We start from the raw sequence: 21,534 nt of genomic DNA, 5'->3' as shown, positions 1-21,534 counted from the left end.
TTGAATGAGATATATATATCTCAAAACACTCAAGGTCAATATTAGAAAATAAATATATAGTTATAAATTATTTTTGCTACATTGGAAATATAAATTACACTCTTCAGGAGATTCATGGACCTTCCCCGCTCAACCCACATGTCCCGCAGCTCTTATTACTAAAATGATAAAAAAATAATATCAAATGTGATAATTTTTCAGAAATTAAATATCTAGTCATTAATATTTATATACAGTAAAGAGACCAACGGTTGTCGATCGTAGTGGTAAAGTTTGTTATTTGAACCCCTAGATTGAGGATTTGAATCTTAGGTGTCGCACTCTTTAACATGAATCCGACATACCTTATCTGCCTAAAATAACATATATTCACCATAATCTTATTCTTTATTCATTTTCTTTCAATCTTAAAAACTCCGCATTTTTAAAATGCGCTATATATTTTACAATTGTTTAGAAAACCAGATCAATTATTAAACTGATGAAGACACTAGTTTATGATTTAAAGGTTCAACCGGTCACATCACACATCAAATCAATAATTAAAGGTTTACTGCACTTTTTCTAACCATAAGAGACTTTAAGTGCAGTAAAAAAATCAACTGAGTGGGTGTTATTTATTGATTTACTCTTATCCTTCCACACATAAGCTAAAAATAGTTTATTTCAATTCAATTGCTACATCAGCAAAAGTGGTATTGTACCCTTTTCTAGTAGTCACGCTCAACACAACATTTTCATGATACATTGATTGGTACCTAAATTCATCTTTCTCCTCAAATAGCTGGCGTTCTTGTGTTCTTGGTCTTGTCTCTTCTCTGAAGAAGAAGGTAACACTAAAACCATGTCTGCCTCTGCTACAAGGAGATCTTTGAGACTAATGAACAAGACTAAAACCATGTCTGCCTCTGCTACAAGGAGATCTTTGAGACTAATGAACAAGACTCACACATCAAAGAAACAGAACAGGAACCCTGCTGATGCTGATCATCAGTTTATTGATCTTTCCCTCTCTGATTCACCCTCCAGCCAGGTAACCCATGTCATTCACTCTTTCTTCTTGCTCCCAAATGCAATGATGGTAACTGCATTTAAGCCTTTTGCTTCTGGCATGCATGAACCTTGCACCATTTGTGTAGATATTATGATTATGTCTTTAATAAGATGGTATATTGTATAAAGGAGGCATTTTTATGAAAATGAAAAAGGAAAAATATGAACTTGGAAGCAAAAACATGGTCTTGGCAGAGTGTTAACCACTTCTTTTGCACCATTTGTGTAGAATCTGTAGATATTATGATTTTGTCTTTGTATTGTATCTAAAGGAGTGATTTTTATGAAAATGAAGTTGGAAAGACATGAACTTGGAAGCAAAATCATAGTCTTGGCAGAGGAATGATGGATGTGTTAACTGTATTGAAGGCTTTTGCTTTAGCATGCATGATCCTTGCACCATTTGTGTGGATGTGATGATTATGCCTTTGTAGATGTTGGGGGAGGCCACTTCTCCCTAAATTATTTTCCCCTTCCATTTACAACTAGAACTTCATATTTGAGAACAAATTGTCTTTTTCCTCACTTGATTGTGTTAATAATGAAGCTGAAAGTGTGAACCCCTTATTTTGCTCTCTTTAGAAATTTGGCAAGAAAAAAAGTGGAGCTGTCAGATTGATTAAATTCCCCAAACTCACACCAAGTATCAAGTGAAAAGAAAAATTATTTCTGTATTGTGCAACATTTTTAATGGTTTTTCTCAATGAAATTTATGTTTTGTTAAAGGAGTACTGTGAATACTCATTGTTGCACAGAAATTAGAGAAATATTTTATGTTATATCAATGAAATTATTGTTTGGCTAAGGGCAGATGAAGGCTCAATGAAATTGATATGCTTGGTACTCGATCAAAACATAATGACCTGTTTCTTGGGTTTCTCTTAGTTTTTCTCTCTTTTCCTTGCGTTTGGTTTATTTCTAATGCACATGCAACTGATTGCCTCATGTAGAATATTGAGTCAGAGTCTTGGAAGTGCCCTCCTTCCGTGAGAAAGCATTTGATTCCAGATTCCGTGATGATTTCGGCTCGCCGCACCTCCTTGAGATCCTCAAAGAAACCAATTGAAACTGAAAAAGCTGCAATTTCAGCATGTTCAAAGCCTCAGGCTTCAAGGGAGCTTTTCTCTTCCACTAATGTCTTCCAACAACAGCTTAATCATCCTTCCACCTTGGCACCAGAAAAGAGACATGAAGAGCTTGAACATGTTGGATTTCCTGTTGCTCCAGTGAACTTGACTGCTAATGTACCAGAAATGGAACAAGTGCCTGAGGTTGAAATGTCAATTTCAAATCCCTCCACCTTGGCACCAGAAAAGAGACATGAAGAGCTTGAAAATGTTGGAAATTCTGTTGCTCCAGTGAACTTGACTGCTAATGTACCAGACATGGAACAAGTGCCTGAGGTTGAAATGTCAATTCCAAATCCCTCAAATCAAATGGAAGGGAAGAATACATTTCAAGCATCAAATAACTTTGGGGGCATAGCAAAGAAGAACCTTAGCAAGTCTTTCTCAGTTGGATCTCCATCCGGTTCTTGCAGCCTCAACATAACTGAAATGGTCAATATGTGGGACGATGATGAAGATGATGAAGTTGATTGTGATGAACATAGCGACACCACCGTTGGTGGATACAAAGTGAAACCAGAATCCAGGCCTATATTAAGGAAAATTCTAAGCAAGCATGGAGATATTGCTAGGAACTGCACAGTGTTGACAATGACACACCGTTCCTTGTTGTTGGAGTTGATATGTGACATCATCTCAGAACTTCAAGGGATGAATTTGGGTAGAATCAAAGAATATGACCTTAATAACATGATTGCTCTAGTAAATGATATAAAAAATGTTGAAGTGGACATTGAGTGGCTTCACCTGAGACTAGTTGAGATACTAGAGGCAATACAACTTGTTCATCAGTCTGGCACGCTGAAAGAGAAAAAAGAGATCAACAGAAAATTCATTGAAATTGTGGAGAGCAAGCTGGAAGAATGTGAAAACCAAAAGAAGGAGGTCAGAGCACAGTTAAGATCACTATATGACAAAGAGACTGAAACCAAGGAGAGACTGGCTAGAGCAATGGATGAGTCAACTAGGATCATGGCGTCAATCAAAGATGCCAAAACTAAAGTCAAACGCTTTCTCCATCGTTCAATGGTTGATGGTTTGATTTAGTTTTATCATTTCATCTCCTTTTCTCTGCTTTATTTTATCCATTGTGGTGATTTTAGGATTGTTTAATGTGTTGTCCATTATGACTACTATGTTTTTCAATTTTAAAATTTATGCTTAGACTATATAGTTCCAATCTCATTGGTGAATGTTTGATGGTGGCATGTGATTTGGTTGTAAGAATCAGGATTATATCTCAGTATGTATGGGTGCTTTGAGTCAGCCTGTGATTATAGAAATTCTAAGGTGATATGATATGAGCTTATTTATTTGCTTCTTTGTTAACCCTGAGATTAGTGGTATATTTCATACAAATTAACAATATGTTCTCAGAGTCACACTCATTCTCTAGAGTGTGAGGTAAAATTAAATTTCAGCAGGATAAACTAAATAAGCCCTACTGAGTAGTAATTTAATAGATTGTAGATGTAGCTGTGTTGTTAATGTTTGTTGGGATGACAAATACTTAAGAAAGACAGATTCTGATCAGCCACTGATCTTAACACTAGCTGAGAAATTGAACAAGCATTTGTGTAGTATTGGTCAAGACTCGAGAGTTTAAGTGTGTTTTTCCATTACCAGTTTGGTTATGGTGTCTTTGCCTGAAGCTGATGCAAATAAGTATATTGACATGACATAAGTACTTATTAAGTTGTTTTTGAAAGCAGAAACATGGAAATCATATGAGCTGGGGGGGGCGTCATTTTTTAATTGGATTGCCTTGCTCATAATATTTGAGGTGCAAATCACGGACAAATTCTAATTTGCCAAACAACTAATTCATTGGTTCTTGACATCGTGTCAAAATCACTATGACCAAATGATCTAAAGTTTGATTTTTATCGCCATCAATTCTTCTTATATATAAAAAGTTGAATATTTAACATATGATATGTGATTTGTGCATTGTTTACAACTTCTAAGTTCAAACAAGTTCTTGCATAAGAGGGCGTGCAATAAAAACCGTTCATATGACTGTTATCCAACTGTTTAAACTTTTGATATAATTGGTTCACATGAAAATTGCAGAGAAGAAATCAAATTAAAAATGCATATTGATTGTGAATATAAAAAATAATATTTGTATTTCTTTAGACAATTATTTTAAAGAGAGAACAAAAACAAGTGGTATATGTAGGGAATCAAATTAAATGGGAAGCTATCATATGTATGAAGAATATTTTAAAATAAATTATTCAAAACTGAAATTAAAATTAGTAGTAGTAATTGCAAGCAAAAAAAATTTCAACTTTAATTATATCCACTCATGTGTTGCATGCTGCGACATGTTTAAACATAAAGTCTTGCAGTTCTTTACGTATGCCGCACATTATGGCTCTCAATATTCTTCCAATTAATTAAATGATGCATTGTCAATAAAAGGTGAAATAAGCATATATGTGTGTATGGCATGCAATTTACAGAGGTTTATATACGCCACACATCAGATCAATAATTTTTTTAGTACCGATAGGTCTCATAGGTAGTAGATAATTGAACTCTTCAAAGTTCAAACTTTTATAAATTAAAAGTTCATTTTTTAAATGATATATATGGAGATTGATTTGTTAGAAAAAACATAACCCCTAAATTGATCTTCTAGTCTTGAAAGAATTAGTCTCATGTTCACGGCCATCAGATACATTGCTAATTTAAAAAAAAAAAAAAAATTGAATCCCCCCACTCTCAATAATACCACTATATTCTTTTACTCCATTGGCTAATAAAACCACTATATGATAATGATTAAAACATAATTTAATTAGCTTTTCAAAATAATAATGTGACCATCAACAACTAGTACAGTTCAACCTGCTCGACCATTAATGTGACTATTAGTCTATTAATTAATGTGTGGCGATTAGTGTGTGAATATACATATATATATACACACATGTTTCTTTATTTGAGCTGTGTTTTTTCTCTGTTCCCTGCGTTGAGGCATATTGAAGTAAAAAACTATACTGTATAAATTATGCACTGAGATCTTGTCAACGATGAGTTGTAACTAAACCTTCATAATCAACTGCCGCTTCAAAATAATTTCCGCTTTTGCAAGAATTAAAAATATTACTATAAAGGATAACAACTAACAAGCATAGAAATCTCGATTTAGGCAGAATAATATAATATATTGACTATGATGCATACTGCATAGATGCTTAAAAAAGCATGTTGGATTTTTGTAACATTATCTTTCATTTGTCCTCTTCAAGAAGTGTGTGAAGAAGAGGAAAATAAATTAAGCAACGAATCTTCTGCATTTGGTACCCTTCTCCCCATTTCATTTTTCCACGGTAGACTCATCTAGGCATTCCATAAAAGGAAATTGAGAACCAAGTTCTGTTTCTAAAGCCTATCAATCTATCACGATTCCGTCATAGGGCAACCAAAAAAGGGAGCAACATTCAACTACTCCCTCTTCCCACTCTCGATTTCATACACATCATAATAATTCATTTTTTTATGAAGAAAAACCACTCTGTGTTGCTACATCATATAATTAATAATTATTAAAGCTTAAAATAAAAAAACAGAATAAATAAAATGTTCCCTAAGATAAATATTTTCGCTCCAATATACAAATACGTCACTGTCCGTTTTTTCAAAAGTAATAACCAAACGACGCCGTCGGTTGCTGTTTCATAGCGTTACACGACGTCGTTTTCTGCCTTCTCGAGCCGGGAACACGAGGCGGCGCCATCATACGAATCAGTGCCAGGTTGAGCTCTTTGAAGAACGGATGCTTCTTGATGTCAGCGGCGCCGCGCTTCGACCCGAGCCTATTCGCCGGATCTTTGTCCAGCAACCCGGTTATAAGATCCCGCGCGTGGACCTCAAGCGCGCTTGAAGGCGCGGCAGTGGGAAACGTCAGAGGCTTCTTTAAGATGCTCCGCAGTGTAGCCTCATTCGATGGAGCCGCAAACGGAGTGCGACCGTAGATAAGCTCGTAGATGAATATCCCGAACGACCACCAGTCCACGGCGTTGCCGTGCGACCTCCCGGCGGCGACCTCAGGCGAGACGTACTCGTGAGTCCCGACAAAAGAGCATGACCTGGCGGAGACCGGTTCCGCGACGAAGAGGCGGTTCGGTTGGACCGTCTGGACCTTGCGGGACCGGAAGAGGCGGTTAGAGAAGCATGAGAAGGGAGTGATTAGGGAACTCCGTGAACGAGTGTAGGGCAATGCAGGTGGAAACGCGGCATCGTGTAAGCAATCTGAGGATTCAACGGCGGGGATTGCGTCTGAGCAGAGTGAGAGATCGAAATCAGAAAGCATGATGTGACCGTCTGATCTGACCAACACGTTCTCCGGCTTCAGATCTCTGTATATGATTCCCAGCATGTGTAGGTACTCCAACGCCACCAGTACCTCCGCCGCGTAAAATCTGAGCAAGCGAAAAAAAGATGAGTATAACTGCATAACTGAACTGTAACAAACTAATTGTTGTTGTAACAGAATCGTAACTGACCTCGCGGAAGATAAGGGAAAACGGTTATTAGGTTGTTTGTGGCGGAGGGAATGCAAGTCTCCGCCGGAGCAAAACTCCATGACAATGCAAGAGAAATGAGAGGCTTCGAACTCAGCGTAGAGAGTAGGAAGGAAAGGATGATCAAGCATTTTCAAGATCTTCCGTTCCATTTCTGCTCTCTGCGCTTTGTTCTTCAACGCCACGGCGTCCTTGTCCACCACCTTCATGGCGTACAAGCAGTCCTCTTCTTCTACAATTTGCTCGTCGTTGTCGAGTTTGTGGTTGGAGTTACTGCGGAGGCGGCAGAGGTAGACGGTGCCGATGTCGCCGGCGCCGATTCGGCGGAGGAGGTGGAAGTCGCGGAACGTGAGGGCGGATTTACGGCGGAACGTGGCGGAGCGGATGGCGGAGTAGGCGAAGTCAGAGGAGCGGTGAGGTTTGAGTGAGAGACTCTCCGGCGAAGCCGGCAGGAGGTCGAAGGAAAGACGGCTGAAGCTGGTGCTGCACATGCTCTCACTGCTCATTGAGCTTCTCTGAGTCTGATTCGAATTCACAGTCTCTAAACTCACCTCAGAGTCACGTGCACCACCACAACCTCCACCGTTGTCTAACATGGTACGTAGAAAAAGTGGTTGGTTGAGTTGAATGAAAGTGAAGCGATCGAGGTTTAGTATGGTTTTGTGAAGGGATTGAAACTGCGGTTTTGTTTTGGTAAGAGTGAAGAGAGCACAATATAGTGAAAGAAAACGTACGAAGATGTTTCAGAGCAATAAGGGAAGCGTCAGAGAGAAAGAGAGAGTGTCTGTGTTGTGTTCAGGATAAAGCGAAGACGGTGGTTGTGTTGTATTTATGCTAAGTGCTAACCATGAAAGGAAGAGGCACGTGAGAGAGAGAGAGAGCAAACTGTTAAGTGTGGGAGTTTTGGCACGTGCGGGGTTTTGGGGTAGGAGGTCGTAGGAGTAGGACAGGGGTCCTGAGGGTGATGACGAATTGAGGAAGAAAGGGATGGACACGTGGCGGTAAGGACAGAAGTTCCTTTGGAGCATTGTTCAAGCTTTGACAAATTACTGGGCAATGACTGTTGACTAATGAGCGTGTGTTGCAGGTTGTGTTTGTGGAGAGAAGTTTTTAATATTTTTTAAATTATTTGCAGGTTTTTTTTGACACTGATTGGATGTAATGACGGGAAGGCCCCTAAGTAGAGTGTTCAGGAAACCATGCAACGGTCAACCCTATTTATGACCAAGCAGAAAAGACTGGAGTGAGAGTCTCATTTTTTCATACTATGACACTCTTTTAATTTAGTTTTTCTATAAAATTCTTACAAATTTTATTTTTTTTAATTATTTCTTTTAGGGCTTAAGTTGTGTTTATAATATATCCTTCAATTTACTGTTCTTCGGCAAGATTAATGTAAAGGACAGAAAACAGTAGTAGTAGTAGTAGTAACATGAAAGAAGAGAAATGGCTTTAATTTTTAAACTTTAAAAGAGGATATATATTAAGGTGTGCTTGCTTTATCCTTGACCATTAATATTTTTACCATAAATAAAACTACCTGTCTGACATGAAGAAAAAATGACAGGAAAAAATAAAGGTAGCAAAAATAAAAAATCAATTCAACCGTGGAACCATAAAGGCAAAAACCATTTACCGAGGGGTTCTGTGAAGTTTACCGAAAAATATTAATTAGTCTCTCTTTCATGGGGTTAAGTAAGTTTAGTCAACTCATTCTTTCATTTATTAAGGATCATTTACATTCAAATTAAAATTATTACTCCCAGATAACTCAAGAATTTAGGATAGCTCAAGGTAACTCTTCGTCCATGTCATGACAAGTTTATCATATAAATTAATTTATCCAAATTTCAAAACGAAAGAAATTCTTATATAAGCAAACATAAATAAAGCAAAATTTCCTTTTGTTCCATCAATTTTAGGAATTTCAGCAATGTTTAATTACGTACAAAAATTCAAAAGAAAAAAAAAAAGAGGAAAACACACCATGGCCAATAATTGACATATCAAGAACCACAAGTTTTTGTTTGGAATCAAGCTAAGGTAGCTTTTGGCGTCCATACATTCAGAGCCTTGTCAAATGGAAACTAACTATTGGTGATGAATGACAATATGATGTCTGTACGTAGATGCAGAGACACAGATAATGATAATGTTTTCATGCAAATATATATACCCCATCTTTTTATTCTTGAGCTTAAAAGAAGTGACGTGCTTGGCCTCACATACTAACCATACAAATGGGACCAAATGGTGGTTAGCGGCCCCTTCTTCCTTCATCCTGACCTGTGATCTTTTTCTGACTTTAGCCCTGGCCTGGGAATCTTCTCGTGCGATGATTTCCTCCCATGGAAATTGAGTCTTACGTCTTAACCTTTGCTTTGGGATCAAAGAGAAAACAAATGATGATAAGAAATAAACTTTTATATAAAAATGAATAAAAGAAGATTCGAACTAGAAAAATCATATCATTGTCTAAGTTGCTTGAGATTTATCCTGCAATATATGTAGGGGGTACGGTATTTATTAGGTGTTGGATTTTTAAAGTTTTATCTTTAGGTGCACTTAAGCAATTTAATTAATTTCAATGTCTTTTGTCTAGTGGATCATCTTCAGCTAATTGGAAAACAAACTCACCCTTAATTTTTTTTATTTTTTTTTTGAAAACCACCCTTAATTACTTCAAATGAAAATGTTTTACAATCCTTCAACTGGTGTGTGTTGCATAAGTATATAGGAGTATAGGACGATTTAAATAATTTTCTATATACGGACTGCCACTAATTACTACATGGATTAAGCTATTATTGATTTATTATGGTGTTGATGATGTTGACAATCATTTATTAGGATATGCAATTATAAGAAACATAGATTAACAAGCTGTACATTTTTTGTAGCTAGGTCGGCTCTAGGGTAAAAAACTTGAAGGTGTACTTCTGCACATCTTTGGTATTTTTAATATATGTGGTAGTTGAAAAAACTTGAGTGGGGTTAGGCTGTGCTAAGGAATAATGGGGAAGGAAAAACGGTGGGGTATTTAATTTCTCTTAATAGGTTGGGTGGAAGTGGACTTATGAAGCGAAGGTGATGGTGATTCTGAATGCTTTCTTATTCTGTAAGAAATTCAGTTTTAGGGACATTATATAGTTTTTTTTTTTGAAATATGACATTATATAGTTGAAAGCGACTCTTTTTTGTTGTTGTTAGGTGGGTAAATTATGTTCGTTTAGACCATGGAACTAAGCACATTAATAGTTTCAAAACTAATTGATAGGCTTTGCAAGGGAGTGAATTGTCGTAATGTATGTTGACATGTTTATAGAGAAACTAATGCCTTACGTGATACCCTAGCAAAACATGGTTGTGCAAGAGAGGTGTTGTTTTAGGCTACTTTTGATAAACTATTTTATAATTCATCTATTTTATTGAGTGGTTTTTTTTCTATTGTTCGAAAAAAAAAAATTAAACCCAAACCCACCCTGTCCAATTGCGTAACCCCGTGATAATCACGTGTCTCAAGTGTCAGATGGGTGTGAGGATTGTGTGCTTTACTGTGTTGAACATAAAAGATCTAAAATTACAATTAAATAGATCACTTTTTTTTATAGACAAATGTTAGTGGTTAGTTTAGTAAGTTAGAAAATTCCTTCAAATTTTTCTTACATGATTCGAACCCTGAATCTTTCCCTTCCCAACCCATATGTCTCCTAGCTCTTACCACTCCATGTGTGTGTATATATATATATGTGTGTGTGTGCGCGTGTTATATTCCCCAAGACAGAAACACTTCCCCCAAAATAGAGAAGAAGCTCAGTCTTTAGGCCTATACATCCGCTACTAAATTCTGTTTCGGTAATGTTAACTCTTATCACCCGATCTAGTACACATATGTTATAAACACCCTACTTTTCATATTATCTCAATATATAAAAACTGCTCAAAAAAATCTGTGTATGAAAATTGCATATGATGAAAATTATGTGTATTCCAAATGAGTGACACATTTGGAGACAAATAAAGGTGCGGTCTATTCAGTTCACGGGGAATTAATTGGGTCCCAATTGAACAGAATGATTCTCTAAAAGAAAAAATTAAAACCCTACATAGGAGTATTTGAATTATTTGACACTGATCCTCTCACTCTTTTGTTGAACTAGATTAATTGTGTAGAAATTGTTGAAAGGCCCCATGATTGTTTGGATTGAAACTAATATTTTGGGAAAGAGCAATGGAAAGTGTTTCATGTGGTAATGTTGATGCCCAGGGGCCAATAATTTCCAGAAGGAGGTATGTATTTCAACATAATATTTTTTTACTAAGATATTTTCACAACTAATTAATAATAGCTGTGAGATTAATTCAACGGTATATGATTAACACACTAAGCAGTATGAAATACTCATTTGTGTGCACTGTATAATAGAGAAAATGCAAATGACGACCAAACTTTGATTGGAAAGCCCTCTTGCATGTTTTGCAAACACTTCTCCTTATCTCCTGTGGTGATAGAGAGCGACTCTACACTTGTTGTTGGGTGGGTGAATACTGAAGCAAATAGGCCTTTGAAATTAATAAGTATTCTCAACAGATTGACCTGCTCAGGGTGGAAGTGAACTGTGTTGGCTGTGTCCACATTTCCAGGGAAGCCAACTTCCTTGCTGATTTTCTAGCCAAATCAGGGTGTAATAGGGAGACCTTGATTGGTGCTTTATTTTGATTCCATTTTCGCTATTCCCTTGCTGCTTTTCTTGCTGTTTCCATATGTTTTCATACCTACTTGAGAGGGTTGGTCTCAAGCTTCTTCTTTTTATATATATTGATCTTTTGAAAAAAGAAAAAAAAAAAAAAGGAAATAGAGGGGTTAGTTCAGGGCCTCTAGCTTGCTTAGTTTTATTTTATATTTTCATTTTAAAATAAAACATAAAATAAAGTTGAAAACATGTTTTAATTAATATTAAAAAGAAAAATTACCAAAAAAAATATTTAAAAAATATTTTTCTAATAAGTGTTTTTTTTAAACATAATTAAAATAGATCGAAAATAAAAAGATGTTGATTGGTAGCATTTGAAGGAAAATCGAGGCAGTGGAGGTTTGTGCCGGTGGTGGTGATAATGGTGGTAGTAGCAGCAATATATGAAAATGAAAATAAAAAAGAAAAAAACAATTAAGAATGTTTTAAAAAATTTGAAAATGGAAACAAAATATGTTTTCTCATCTTTATAGACTTCCGCATTTTTTTTATAAATAGGCCATGAATCTCATCTAGCAAGATTGATTATTGGTACACTTATAAATAATCGTGTGTTTTGTGTGAAGATTGTTTCGCGTAATATAGAAACACTCTCATACTCAAATAAATCGCTTTCTTGTATATAACATATTAGATTACCATTCACTCTATCTGCGATCCATGTTTATAATGATACTATATATACAGTATAAACTCATATTTCTAATGTAGTTAAGAAGGGAAAGAACCCCCCATATGGCAATATAAAATTTGGAGAATATTATGATTATAATGATGCTTATACATTAATTATTGAGCCAAAATCAAAGGACACATTTCCAAGGTTGCAAATGTCTATAAGAGAGAAAAAAACACCCACCAATATTCCCGCTATAATGATAGGCCGACAATAGGACAAAATATGTCACATTAGACAGGAACTCATCCTTGGTGTAAAATGAACTAGGATTAGTTGACATCATGCCACCAACTTCAAATAATTCAAATGAAGCATCAAACGTGTAGATCAATTCACAGTGATTGAGAGAAGGTTGTTTTAAACTTTTAATTAGCTTAAGAAGAGTTCTCAGGTTTTAAATTTTGTGAATGTAACTACGCTAAATTTTTAGCAGGAAAAATTTTGTCGCCCATAAAAATCCTACTCGACTCGAACATAATTGTCTTGATAGATTTTTTTATAGATATGTGCAATTTAAAATTTTAATTAATTTAAAAGAATAAAAAAGTAGCAACTTTCATGTTCTTTACGTATTCTCTTGTTAGTTCGATTAGTTTTCGTAAGCATGAACAACAATGAAATAATGCAGTAATAAATAATGAACATATATAATATAATGACTGCATCAAAAGCACTCATTCAGATATAAAATATTTCATGTGGAATCTCAGTTCCTCCTTCTCGATACCGCAATAATATGAAGTCCACGCCGTATGTTCCCAAATTGTTCTACATTGTTCCTGTGTCTTGTTTGGTTCAACAATATAAAAATTTGGTTTTGCAGTGGTTGTTCATCAAACTTCAGATTTTGTCTCACCATATGTTATATGACATTAAACCTCGACAATACTCCAAATTTAAACATGTGAGTGGTGATAGACTGATAGTACGTCACTACTCACGATTTCATGGGACAAAGAGAATTTTATAAACTCAGGTCAGATGGAAATCAACCGGTTTTAGTGGCTTTAATCTTGTTTATAAGTAGATTTTGGCGATCTTATATATAGAGATCTTATTTTGGCGATTTGGGTAAAGAGCTAGAGATCCTATGCCATTATTGAAAACAAAATGTTGTTAATGCTTTAGATCCTTTTTGTAAATATAATTTGGTAAAATCCTGATTTACTATCAAAAGTAATTCTAGTCAATACCTCTTTTCCTCATGTAACGAAAAAATTAAACTAGTTCTATACCTCTAATTCTTTCAATAATCAAATCCTTCCTTCAAAGGTCATATGCATCTCCTTTCATTACATCATTCATTTGTTTATAAGTTATCACCATTCTTGTTTTTCCCTTTTGATTTCACCATGATTTTCTACATAAATGGCTGGTGATATTAATGTTTTCTTTTATGGTCTTAATCAATCATTTGCTAATAATTAATTTGATTAACGTCTTCTGCAAATTCTTCTCTCTTTTTTTGGTGACAAAGGAAAGCGAACAAGAGACAGAAAGGAGAAAAGGATAATGGGCTAGACCCGACTTATGGTCTCACAAATTAAGTAGACACCCATAGAATCAGCCAACAACAAACTACCCATGCCATCTGGGGGAGAATTCACTATGTGCAAAGGGTCCTCCTGACGAGCTTCCATCTTGGCCAAAAAGTCAGCGCAAGCGTTACCTTCACGAAGGTCGAAGGGTATGCCTAAGAACAACATATCACTGACGTTCCAACAAGTCCTTAATATCCCAGATGAGCGGTGCAAGTTTATGACGCTCAGACGGACCAGAAGACACCAAGGACACCGCTTCCAACGAATCCGAAAAACACTCAACCACACGCCAACCATGAGCCAAGCAAAGCTCAAGCCGTGGAACAGCTTCTCTATCATGTTTTATGTAAATCATTGGTTTATATTTTATTTATTTTGTTAGATCTTTTGATTTTAAATGTTATCAGTTTCATATTTGCACTACTAACACCATGAAATGAAATGTGAAAGTAACTGGTTTCGCCAAATGGGCCATTGTTGAGTTGGACTTGGGATATACTTTTATTTTCTTGGCCTAACTCTTATGGCTTTGTTACTTCGATTTCCGCGACATACATAATTGGCCCAGTCCTTGACAATAAAACTCATTTGGCTCTGTCCATATGATAATAGGCCGTCTAAATGCTTAATTATTTTGCCATGCTAAAAAAATGCTTAATTAAAGATGAGATTACTTTTGACCAAAAAAAATGAGATTACTAAAGAAATCTTGATAAAAAATGATGAGACTTTTTTTTTGAACGTCTTATTTTCAAAGATGAGACTTTGAAAATAATAAAATTCACTTATATGTTTTATCATTAAATTTATGACTCGAAATTTGTTATTTTATGAACTTATAAATATTATGATTGACTGAATTTAAGTAATAGTATTGATCATTGAATTAAAAATACTATGTCAAAAGTAAAAGATGAGATGCTTTGATGTATAAGAAATTATACGGTTCTGTAAAAAAAAAATTATACGGTAATTTTTCACATTCAACAAATAGTATTTAAATTATTTATCATGAATGAAAAATATGCCAAAAATAAAAGATGATGAGATGCTTGATGTATAAGAAATTACTCGGTAAATTCCACATTCAACGACTTCTACGCTTGATGTATAGAATTTGATGAATCACTTTTTACTTACCACTCAACCAATAATGTCCGGCATATTGATTTCAATTGTCAATAAATGAGTATAATTTATATATATTTTTTTTTTTGGTACATCGGAAAAGAGTATAATTTATATGATAAAATGCAAAACAATACTAACGAAACAATTTAAATCAATATTTTCAGAATGAGTTTTAAATTTTTATAACTTAAATACTCAATTTTTAGACAACATCAAATCATCCTATTTTAGTACAAATCAAACCATCATCATCATTATTATGATTACTACATGTCTACATCTATATTAGTATATCCAAATTTCGTAACGCAATATTTAAGAGGTCATAAATTACCCGCGCATCAAGCATTATCAATCATTTTGTAACGTAAAAAAATCAATTAGTAATAATAATTAACTAATATTAATATGTTTAATAATGATAAATGTTAATTATTTTGACGGTTTTGCTTTGACATGCTGGACTCTACAACTCTACCACCTTTTATAGAAGGGTTAAATATGTTTATGGTCCCTGTGTATTGAGGACAGTTTGAGTTTGGCCCCTAATTTTTTCAAAGTAAAGTAACCATCCCTCCGATTACACTTTTCGTAACAAACCACCCTTAACTCCGCCAGTCCTTGCCAAATACCATCACCTGAGGGGACGTGGCATTGCCACGTATTAAATGAGGTTGACCTGAAATTTATTTTTTAGTAAAAATTAAAAATGACGTTTTTTTAAGGTTTTCATTTTTTATTAAATTAAAAATAAAATTAAGACACTCTAATTAACTTCCTAATTACATACCTATTTTAACAAATAAAATGCAAATTAATAGTTCCTGGGTTCCTCTTCATCTATGTTCTTCATTTTCATATTCATCATCTTCTCCAGCATTAAAAATATAAAATCCAGAAAATAGAATAATTCATCATCAAACCCCTTCTTCCATTTAATTCACCAAAAGCCTTAAAATCAATCCTCAAAACTAGATCTAGGGTTTCCTCATCAAATCACAACCCCCAATTCGTGGAACACAAACAGCAACAAAACATCCCAATTCGTGGAACACAATAAGCAGCAAATCAAGAAGCTTAACCGATCCCTTAGGCGAAGATGAAGAAGCAGAAGAAGCATCACCACTAACCAAAACATCCATGACAACGTCCTCCATTTTCACCCAACCATATTCTTCTCCATGACCCAATACGCGGACCTCATCCAACCGTTTCTGGCGAGCATGCCGAGGATGGCGGCGAACGCCGATTCAGACCCCCTGAAACCGGGTTGCCTCTCGGCCCAACGGAAGAACCAGAGAGCAGATCTGGGTCGGGTTCAGACTGAATGGAGGACCCGAACGAACAGCTCAGACTGGGGAAACCGCTGCGCGCAAGTGATCAGAAACAGGGGAAGGATTGTGGAGTGAAACGACGTCGTAGGGGCTGGAGGGGCATGTGCTGAAGGAGAAGATGAAGCGAGATTTGAGGGGTGTGGCTGCTGGTGTGGAGAAGACTCTGAAAGAGAGGGTCATCGATTGAATGGAAAATTGGTGAATGGGTCTGCTGAAAGTGACAGAGGAAGATGGTGGAACCAAATCCAAAGATATCATTTTTTGCTAATTTTTCTGGGTTTGATGAATGATCCTTTATGCACCTGAAGATTGATGTTGAAGAGTGGGTTTTTGATGAAGAAGATATGCAGATGAAGATTTGTAAATAATAATAAGGTGAAAATAAATTCCAGGTCAACCTCATTTAATACGTGGCAATGCCACGTCCCCTCAGGTGATGGTATTTGGCAAGGACTGGCGGAGTTAAGGGTGGTTTGTTACGAAAAGTGTAATCGGAGGGATGGTTACTTTACTTTGAAAAAATTAGGGGCCAAACTCAAACTGTCCTCAATACACAGGGACCATAAACATATTTAACCCTTTATAGAAAAGGCTCAAATGATATCACTGTTGCTGCAGTCTGCCAAAGATAGTACTACTTGCTTCAGAAGTATACTTCATTGTTCTTCTCCATAAAAAAATTGGAAATCTCAGAAAAAGTGATAAAGAAAATATAATACCTCCTTCAAGTAACTTGTGATTCCATTGACACCAACAAACAATACAGCTTTATTTCTCTCAAGTCTCTACACATAGCAACAGAATCATAGTGCTCAATAGAATAACTTGGAATACTAATCTCCTTCTCTCTATATATACATAAAAATACAATCTTTGGAGCAACAAGATTGGTTATTTCAAGGTGGAACAATGAAGAAGGAAATCTGGTTTTTTCTGTGCCTGGCCTTTTTGGCATGCTGTCTTGGTAAGCCTTTTTTTTTCTTTTTTTTTTTCACTTGTTCTTGTAATGTCTATCCTAGAGAAAGTGTGTTTTGTGTGCTGTTTTTCTTGTGATTTGCTCTGTTTTCTCTTGATTTTGTTTTTTTCATTTGAGTTTTTGAAGCTGGGTTCTTGTGTTTCTTCCCATGCTATGTAGCCTTGTAACATACACTTTTCACATTGTAGCTTGTAAAAGGGGAAAAGGAAAACATGATTCTTTTAATCTTTTGATTTGTAGGTATTGTGATGAAATATTTTTTCAACCTAAACCACTTTTTTTTTACCACCAAACTGGTAATTTTTTTATTTGGCAAACAAGGGTAGTTAAAAGAGGGATGGGGTTCAAATACATTACTTCCATCCAGCCAGAATCCCCTGAAAACTCAATTTTTGCATATCTGAGGCATGGTCATACATAAAGTCATGAGACCATTTGCTTTTATTTGTTTGCTCCTTTTAATGAGTTATTGACTGGTGATTCATAGGTAGCAGGGTTCATGTTTAACATTCACATATTTTCTGGCTCATCAAACATTAGACACATCGATGTTAGTAGCAATACAGCCATGCCTTTTACATGCTAATTAGTTTAAATTTCTCTGTACTAAAATTGATTCTATTTTAGAAAAGTATAGCGTGTTCGGATCAGCATTGTCACAATTGATTTTGTTAAAATTGACTGTAGTAGAAGTGAGTTGCAACAGAAGTGACTTAGGTTTGGCTACATTTCTGAAAAAAAAAATGGTTTTTGGGGGTAATGTTGTGAAATCTAGTTGTAAATATCACAATGGATTATGTTTAACATGAAAAAAACTCTCTTTAGCTTCTAGGAGAATTGATTCTAACACTGAAATAAATTCTCCAAAATGACTCTCAAACTATTGGTATGTTTGGTTTTCATCATGGGATAGCCAGAATCGATTATGATAACCAAAAAGAAGCAACTAATGGTAGCTTCTTTCCACCATAATTTTGGCTTGCCTGTGATTACAGCTTCATCATGTTTCTCCATCATGATCAATTCTGATTTTGAGGTTCTCCAACATGGAGCTAAAGACAATCACAGTTGATCATGAATTTCAGGAAATAGAAAACTATTGAAGTATTAAATTGCTGGTATCATTTGTTTAATACTTAGTGATTTGTTTTCCTGCTTTCATGTCCTTGGCATAAATTTGTAGGCATGGCAAGGGGAATAGTGGTGCAAGAGAAGGCAGATGCAGTAATCCCAGTGCCAACAACACCGTCACCACCAGAAGGCAACACTACATTCATTGATGGCACAACATGGTGTGTTGCACTTGCTGGAGTTTCCCAAGCTGACTTGCAGAATGCACTAGATTGGGCTTGTGGACTTGGAAAGGCAGACTGCACACCCATCCAAAAAGGTGGAGCATGTTATGAACCAGACACACTAGTTTCTCATGCATCCTTTGCTTTCAACAACTACTATCAGACAAATGGGAATTCTGATATTGCCTGCAATTTTGGTGGAACTGCTACTTTGACAAAAAATAACCCCAGTAAGTTGAATATAAATGTTACTTAGTGTGCATGTTTGAAAATCCATCTAAATTGATTCTATGGATGAAATCAGTTATGCGGAGAAACTTCTTTGATTAGTTTCTGGGTGTCAGGAAAAATATTGATCCAAATATGTTAGCAGATTTGAATTATATTGGCATGTGATTAAAATTCCATAGCCCCACCACAAAATATGTGGATGCATTATGACATGTTCACAAAATGCCAACAAACAGTTTGTTACATGAATTTAGGAACTTTGTCTCAGGCATTTTGTATGTTTTTTGTTTCGGCCTTCATTCCCTTTTTGGTAACCTAGTGATGCACTTATGCAAATACAATATGTAAAACAAAAGTTGGGTGGTCCTTGCTGAATTTCTTCCTGGTTGATAAATACATGTCACTGTGTAAAGGTTCTGTAACTCGTGGCATTTTCATCCTTTTTGTGTGCAAGAAGGGTGAAAAGAGGTGAAGACAAAATTGGTTTAATGTTTGTTTGTATTCCATTGAAGCCACAGAAAATCAGCTTTTTTCAATCCATTGTGGGACATGAATTTTTGTTGAAAGTTTAAGGCTATATGTTTGGATATCCATTAGCATCAGTCAAATTAAATATTAGCACTTATTTCGAATAAAAAGTGAGTGGAACTCTTCTTATGAATTGGGATAAAACCGTTCACATTACACTAAACTGGCATTGAAACACACACTAAGCAATTTTGACCAATTAATCATACTACTTGTGTACTTGTTCTTTTCTTTTGAATTTTAGTTTGGTTAAGTTTAAAATTGATTAACTAGTTTTCTATGCAAATCTGCAATAAGTTCTTATACTTTGAAATACTGTAATGTGACTTCTTTTAGAAGAAAAGCAGAGGTTATTAGCTTTTGAGATAAGCAATTGTTTAGATTTGTTATATATGAAAAGTACTTTATCATAGATACCTTATTTGAGATTATATTGTTGGGTACTTGGATTGTGTTCTTTTTTTTTCTTCAGAAAAGCATTATTTCTGATGTCAAAAGAGGACATTTGATGCACTATTTGTTGGATACTTTCTTAAAATTAAGTGCAGAGATGGCTAGCCAAGTTTCTTCCCATAACCTTTAAGCTCAGTAATTAAAAGGTGCATGTTTGAAAACTCATGTAGAGTTGAGTCTGAAGGCAGAATCAATTATGGGGAGAAACGTCTATGAGTAACTTTAGAATCTCGGAAGCTATTTTTATAGAGAAGTTGATATAGACATGTTATTAACAGGGTGGAGTGTTTCCTTGTGGACGTGTTCATACTTGGATTTTTACATGATATAATTCACACTGAACTTCTGTTTTTCTTTTCTGTGCAGCCTATGGAAAATGTGTCTATCCTTCATCTGGGTATGTATGCTATCATATCATAATTGATCTGACAAAATTGAAAGAACCTTGTAAATATTTATTTAATTACATTCATATTAATTTTTTTCATGTAACAGGTCTATGGTTTCTTCTGCTCCACCATCACTGAAGAAGCACAACCAAAGCTTGGTCCTGTCGAAACTTGCTGCCATGCTACTACTGCTTTTATACTTTTTGATGTGACTATGTTGTGGTCGGTTAGGAAGTTGACAAAAGGAAAAGGGAATTAGAGAAAGGTTAGGGAGTACACCTATGTTAGCATTTAGTAATTGTGTTTTTGTGGTTGCTAAGGTATTCTTAGCTTTCAAGTTGGGTCATGACAAGAATCTATAATTGTGCAAAATGACCTCTTTTTGCAGCTTAATTTTGTTTATCCCTTTCCCTTGTCCTCAATATTCTTTTTCTCTGCTTTCTGCCACTTTGATTGGTCCTTAGGTTCTTATTGGCACTAGGATCAGTTGATGACAACAAGATAAGAGACTTAGCCTTTGGTTTTGGAAAAATAAATAGGTTCTTTCTCCTCCAAATGGTATCGATGGTTACTGCAAAAACTGTAACCCATTTTTCCAGACCTGTAGATTTATTGTAATCCTTCAAGATTTTAACTAGCCAAGTGTGGATATCCTGTTGGGGCAACTGAAGTATAGTAGTAATAAATAAAAGAAGTAATATATTTTGTAATCTGTAACTTCTATTTTATGATATCTCTGAAAGTAAATATTATAAAGCTTCTTTAGAAGATGAAAGGAGGCTTGTCTGGCTTGATATGATCTACATAAAAAACATTAAACTAAAACTATCATGCATGGACTCATTAAGAGAAATACATAGACTGGTTGAAACAAAATATAACTGAACCATGACTATTCATGTTACAAATTAACTAACATTTAATACCCCATATTAAACATTTGGGATAAAGTATATATTTCAAATACACCTCTTTTTGTAGCACTGGACTCTCATGAAACATTTGAGACTTTGCCCATTAACCTTGAAAAATGTATCCTAGCCTTTCCTTTTTAATTTCCACCGCACCATGAGGAAAAACTTTAGTGACAATAAAAGGGGCCTCCCATCTTGAGGGAAGCTTATTGGGTATAAGCTTGAGATGAAAGTTGAAAAGAAGAACTTTTGACCCACATAAAACTCCTTCAATATCGCTTCATTATGGTTGTCTTGTCTTCTCCTTGAATATCTTGTAGTTCTAATAAGCTTTTAGATGAAGCTCCTCAAACTCTTGTAACTAGCTTTCTCTTCATTTTATACTTCAAAACACAAATTGCATCACTTCATTGCCCAATAAAATCGATGCCCAAAATTGAGTCCATATGGATACACTTGTCAATCCACAAACTCGCCAAAATTGGCGAGAATGGGTTAGGGCCGTCGTTCAACCTACTCTACCCAACCTACCAATCGGACGAGTCAACAACAATGTTGTTAACTCTTCTCATTTCTATTTTTAGGGAAAATCCT

At 35.4% G+C, this 21,534-nt stretch overlaps 3 protein-coding genes across 3 annotated transcripts; 2 read left to right on the top strand and 1 right to left on the bottom strand.

Annotated features, from left to right (window-relative positions):
* Window positions 1–717: 717 nt before the first annotated feature.
* Window positions 718–3,479, top strand: LOC130713789 (uncharacterized). The gene is made up of 2 exons (XM_057563590.1): window positions 718–1,033; window positions 2,004–3,479. Exons 1-2 carry the CDS (start codon window positions 845–847, stop codon window positions 3,225–3,227), a joined length of 1,413 nt encoding a protein of 470 aa, XP_057419573.1. The 5' UTR covers window positions 718–844; the 3' UTR covers window positions 3,228–3,479.
* Window positions 3,480–5,348: 1,869 nt separating this feature from the next.
* Window positions 5,349–7,532, bottom strand: LOC130715953 (protein kinase PINOID-like). The gene is made up of 2 exons (XM_057566116.1): window positions 6,698–7,532; window positions 5,349–6,613 (listed from the first exon to the last, which is right to left on the bottom strand). The coding sequence occupies exons 1-2, from the start codon at window positions 7,309–7,311 to the stop codon at window positions 5,830–5,832; spliced, it is 1,398 nt and encodes a 465-aa protein (XP_057422099.1). The 5' UTR covers window positions 7,312–7,532; the 3' UTR covers window positions 5,349–5,829.
* An 8,007-nt stretch (window positions 7,533–15,539) lies between these two features.
* On the top strand, window positions 15,540–20,690 carry LOC130709932 (glucan endo-1,3-beta-glucosidase 13-like). The gene is made up of 4 exons (XM_057559064.1): window positions 15,540–17,118; window positions 18,314–18,655; window positions 20,004–20,034; window positions 20,133–20,690. Exons 1-4 carry the CDS (start codon window positions 17,064–17,066, stop codon window positions 20,236–20,238), a joined length of 534 nt encoding a protein of 177 aa, XP_057415047.1. The 5' UTR covers window positions 15,540–17,063; the 3' UTR covers window positions 20,239–20,690.
* The last annotated feature ends 844 nt before the right edge of the window (window positions 20,691–21,534 follow it).

This window comes from Lotus japonicus, chromosome 4, assembly GCF_012489685.1.
Source record: "Lotus japonicus ecotype B-129 chromosome 4, LjGifu_v1.2".
Lineage (NCBI taxonomy): Eukaryota > Viridiplantae > Streptophyta > Magnoliopsida > Fabales > Fabaceae > Lotus > Lotus japonicus.
The sequence above is the reverse complement of the archived record's forward strand: the minus strand, read 5'-3'. Positions and strand labels throughout refer to the sequence as shown.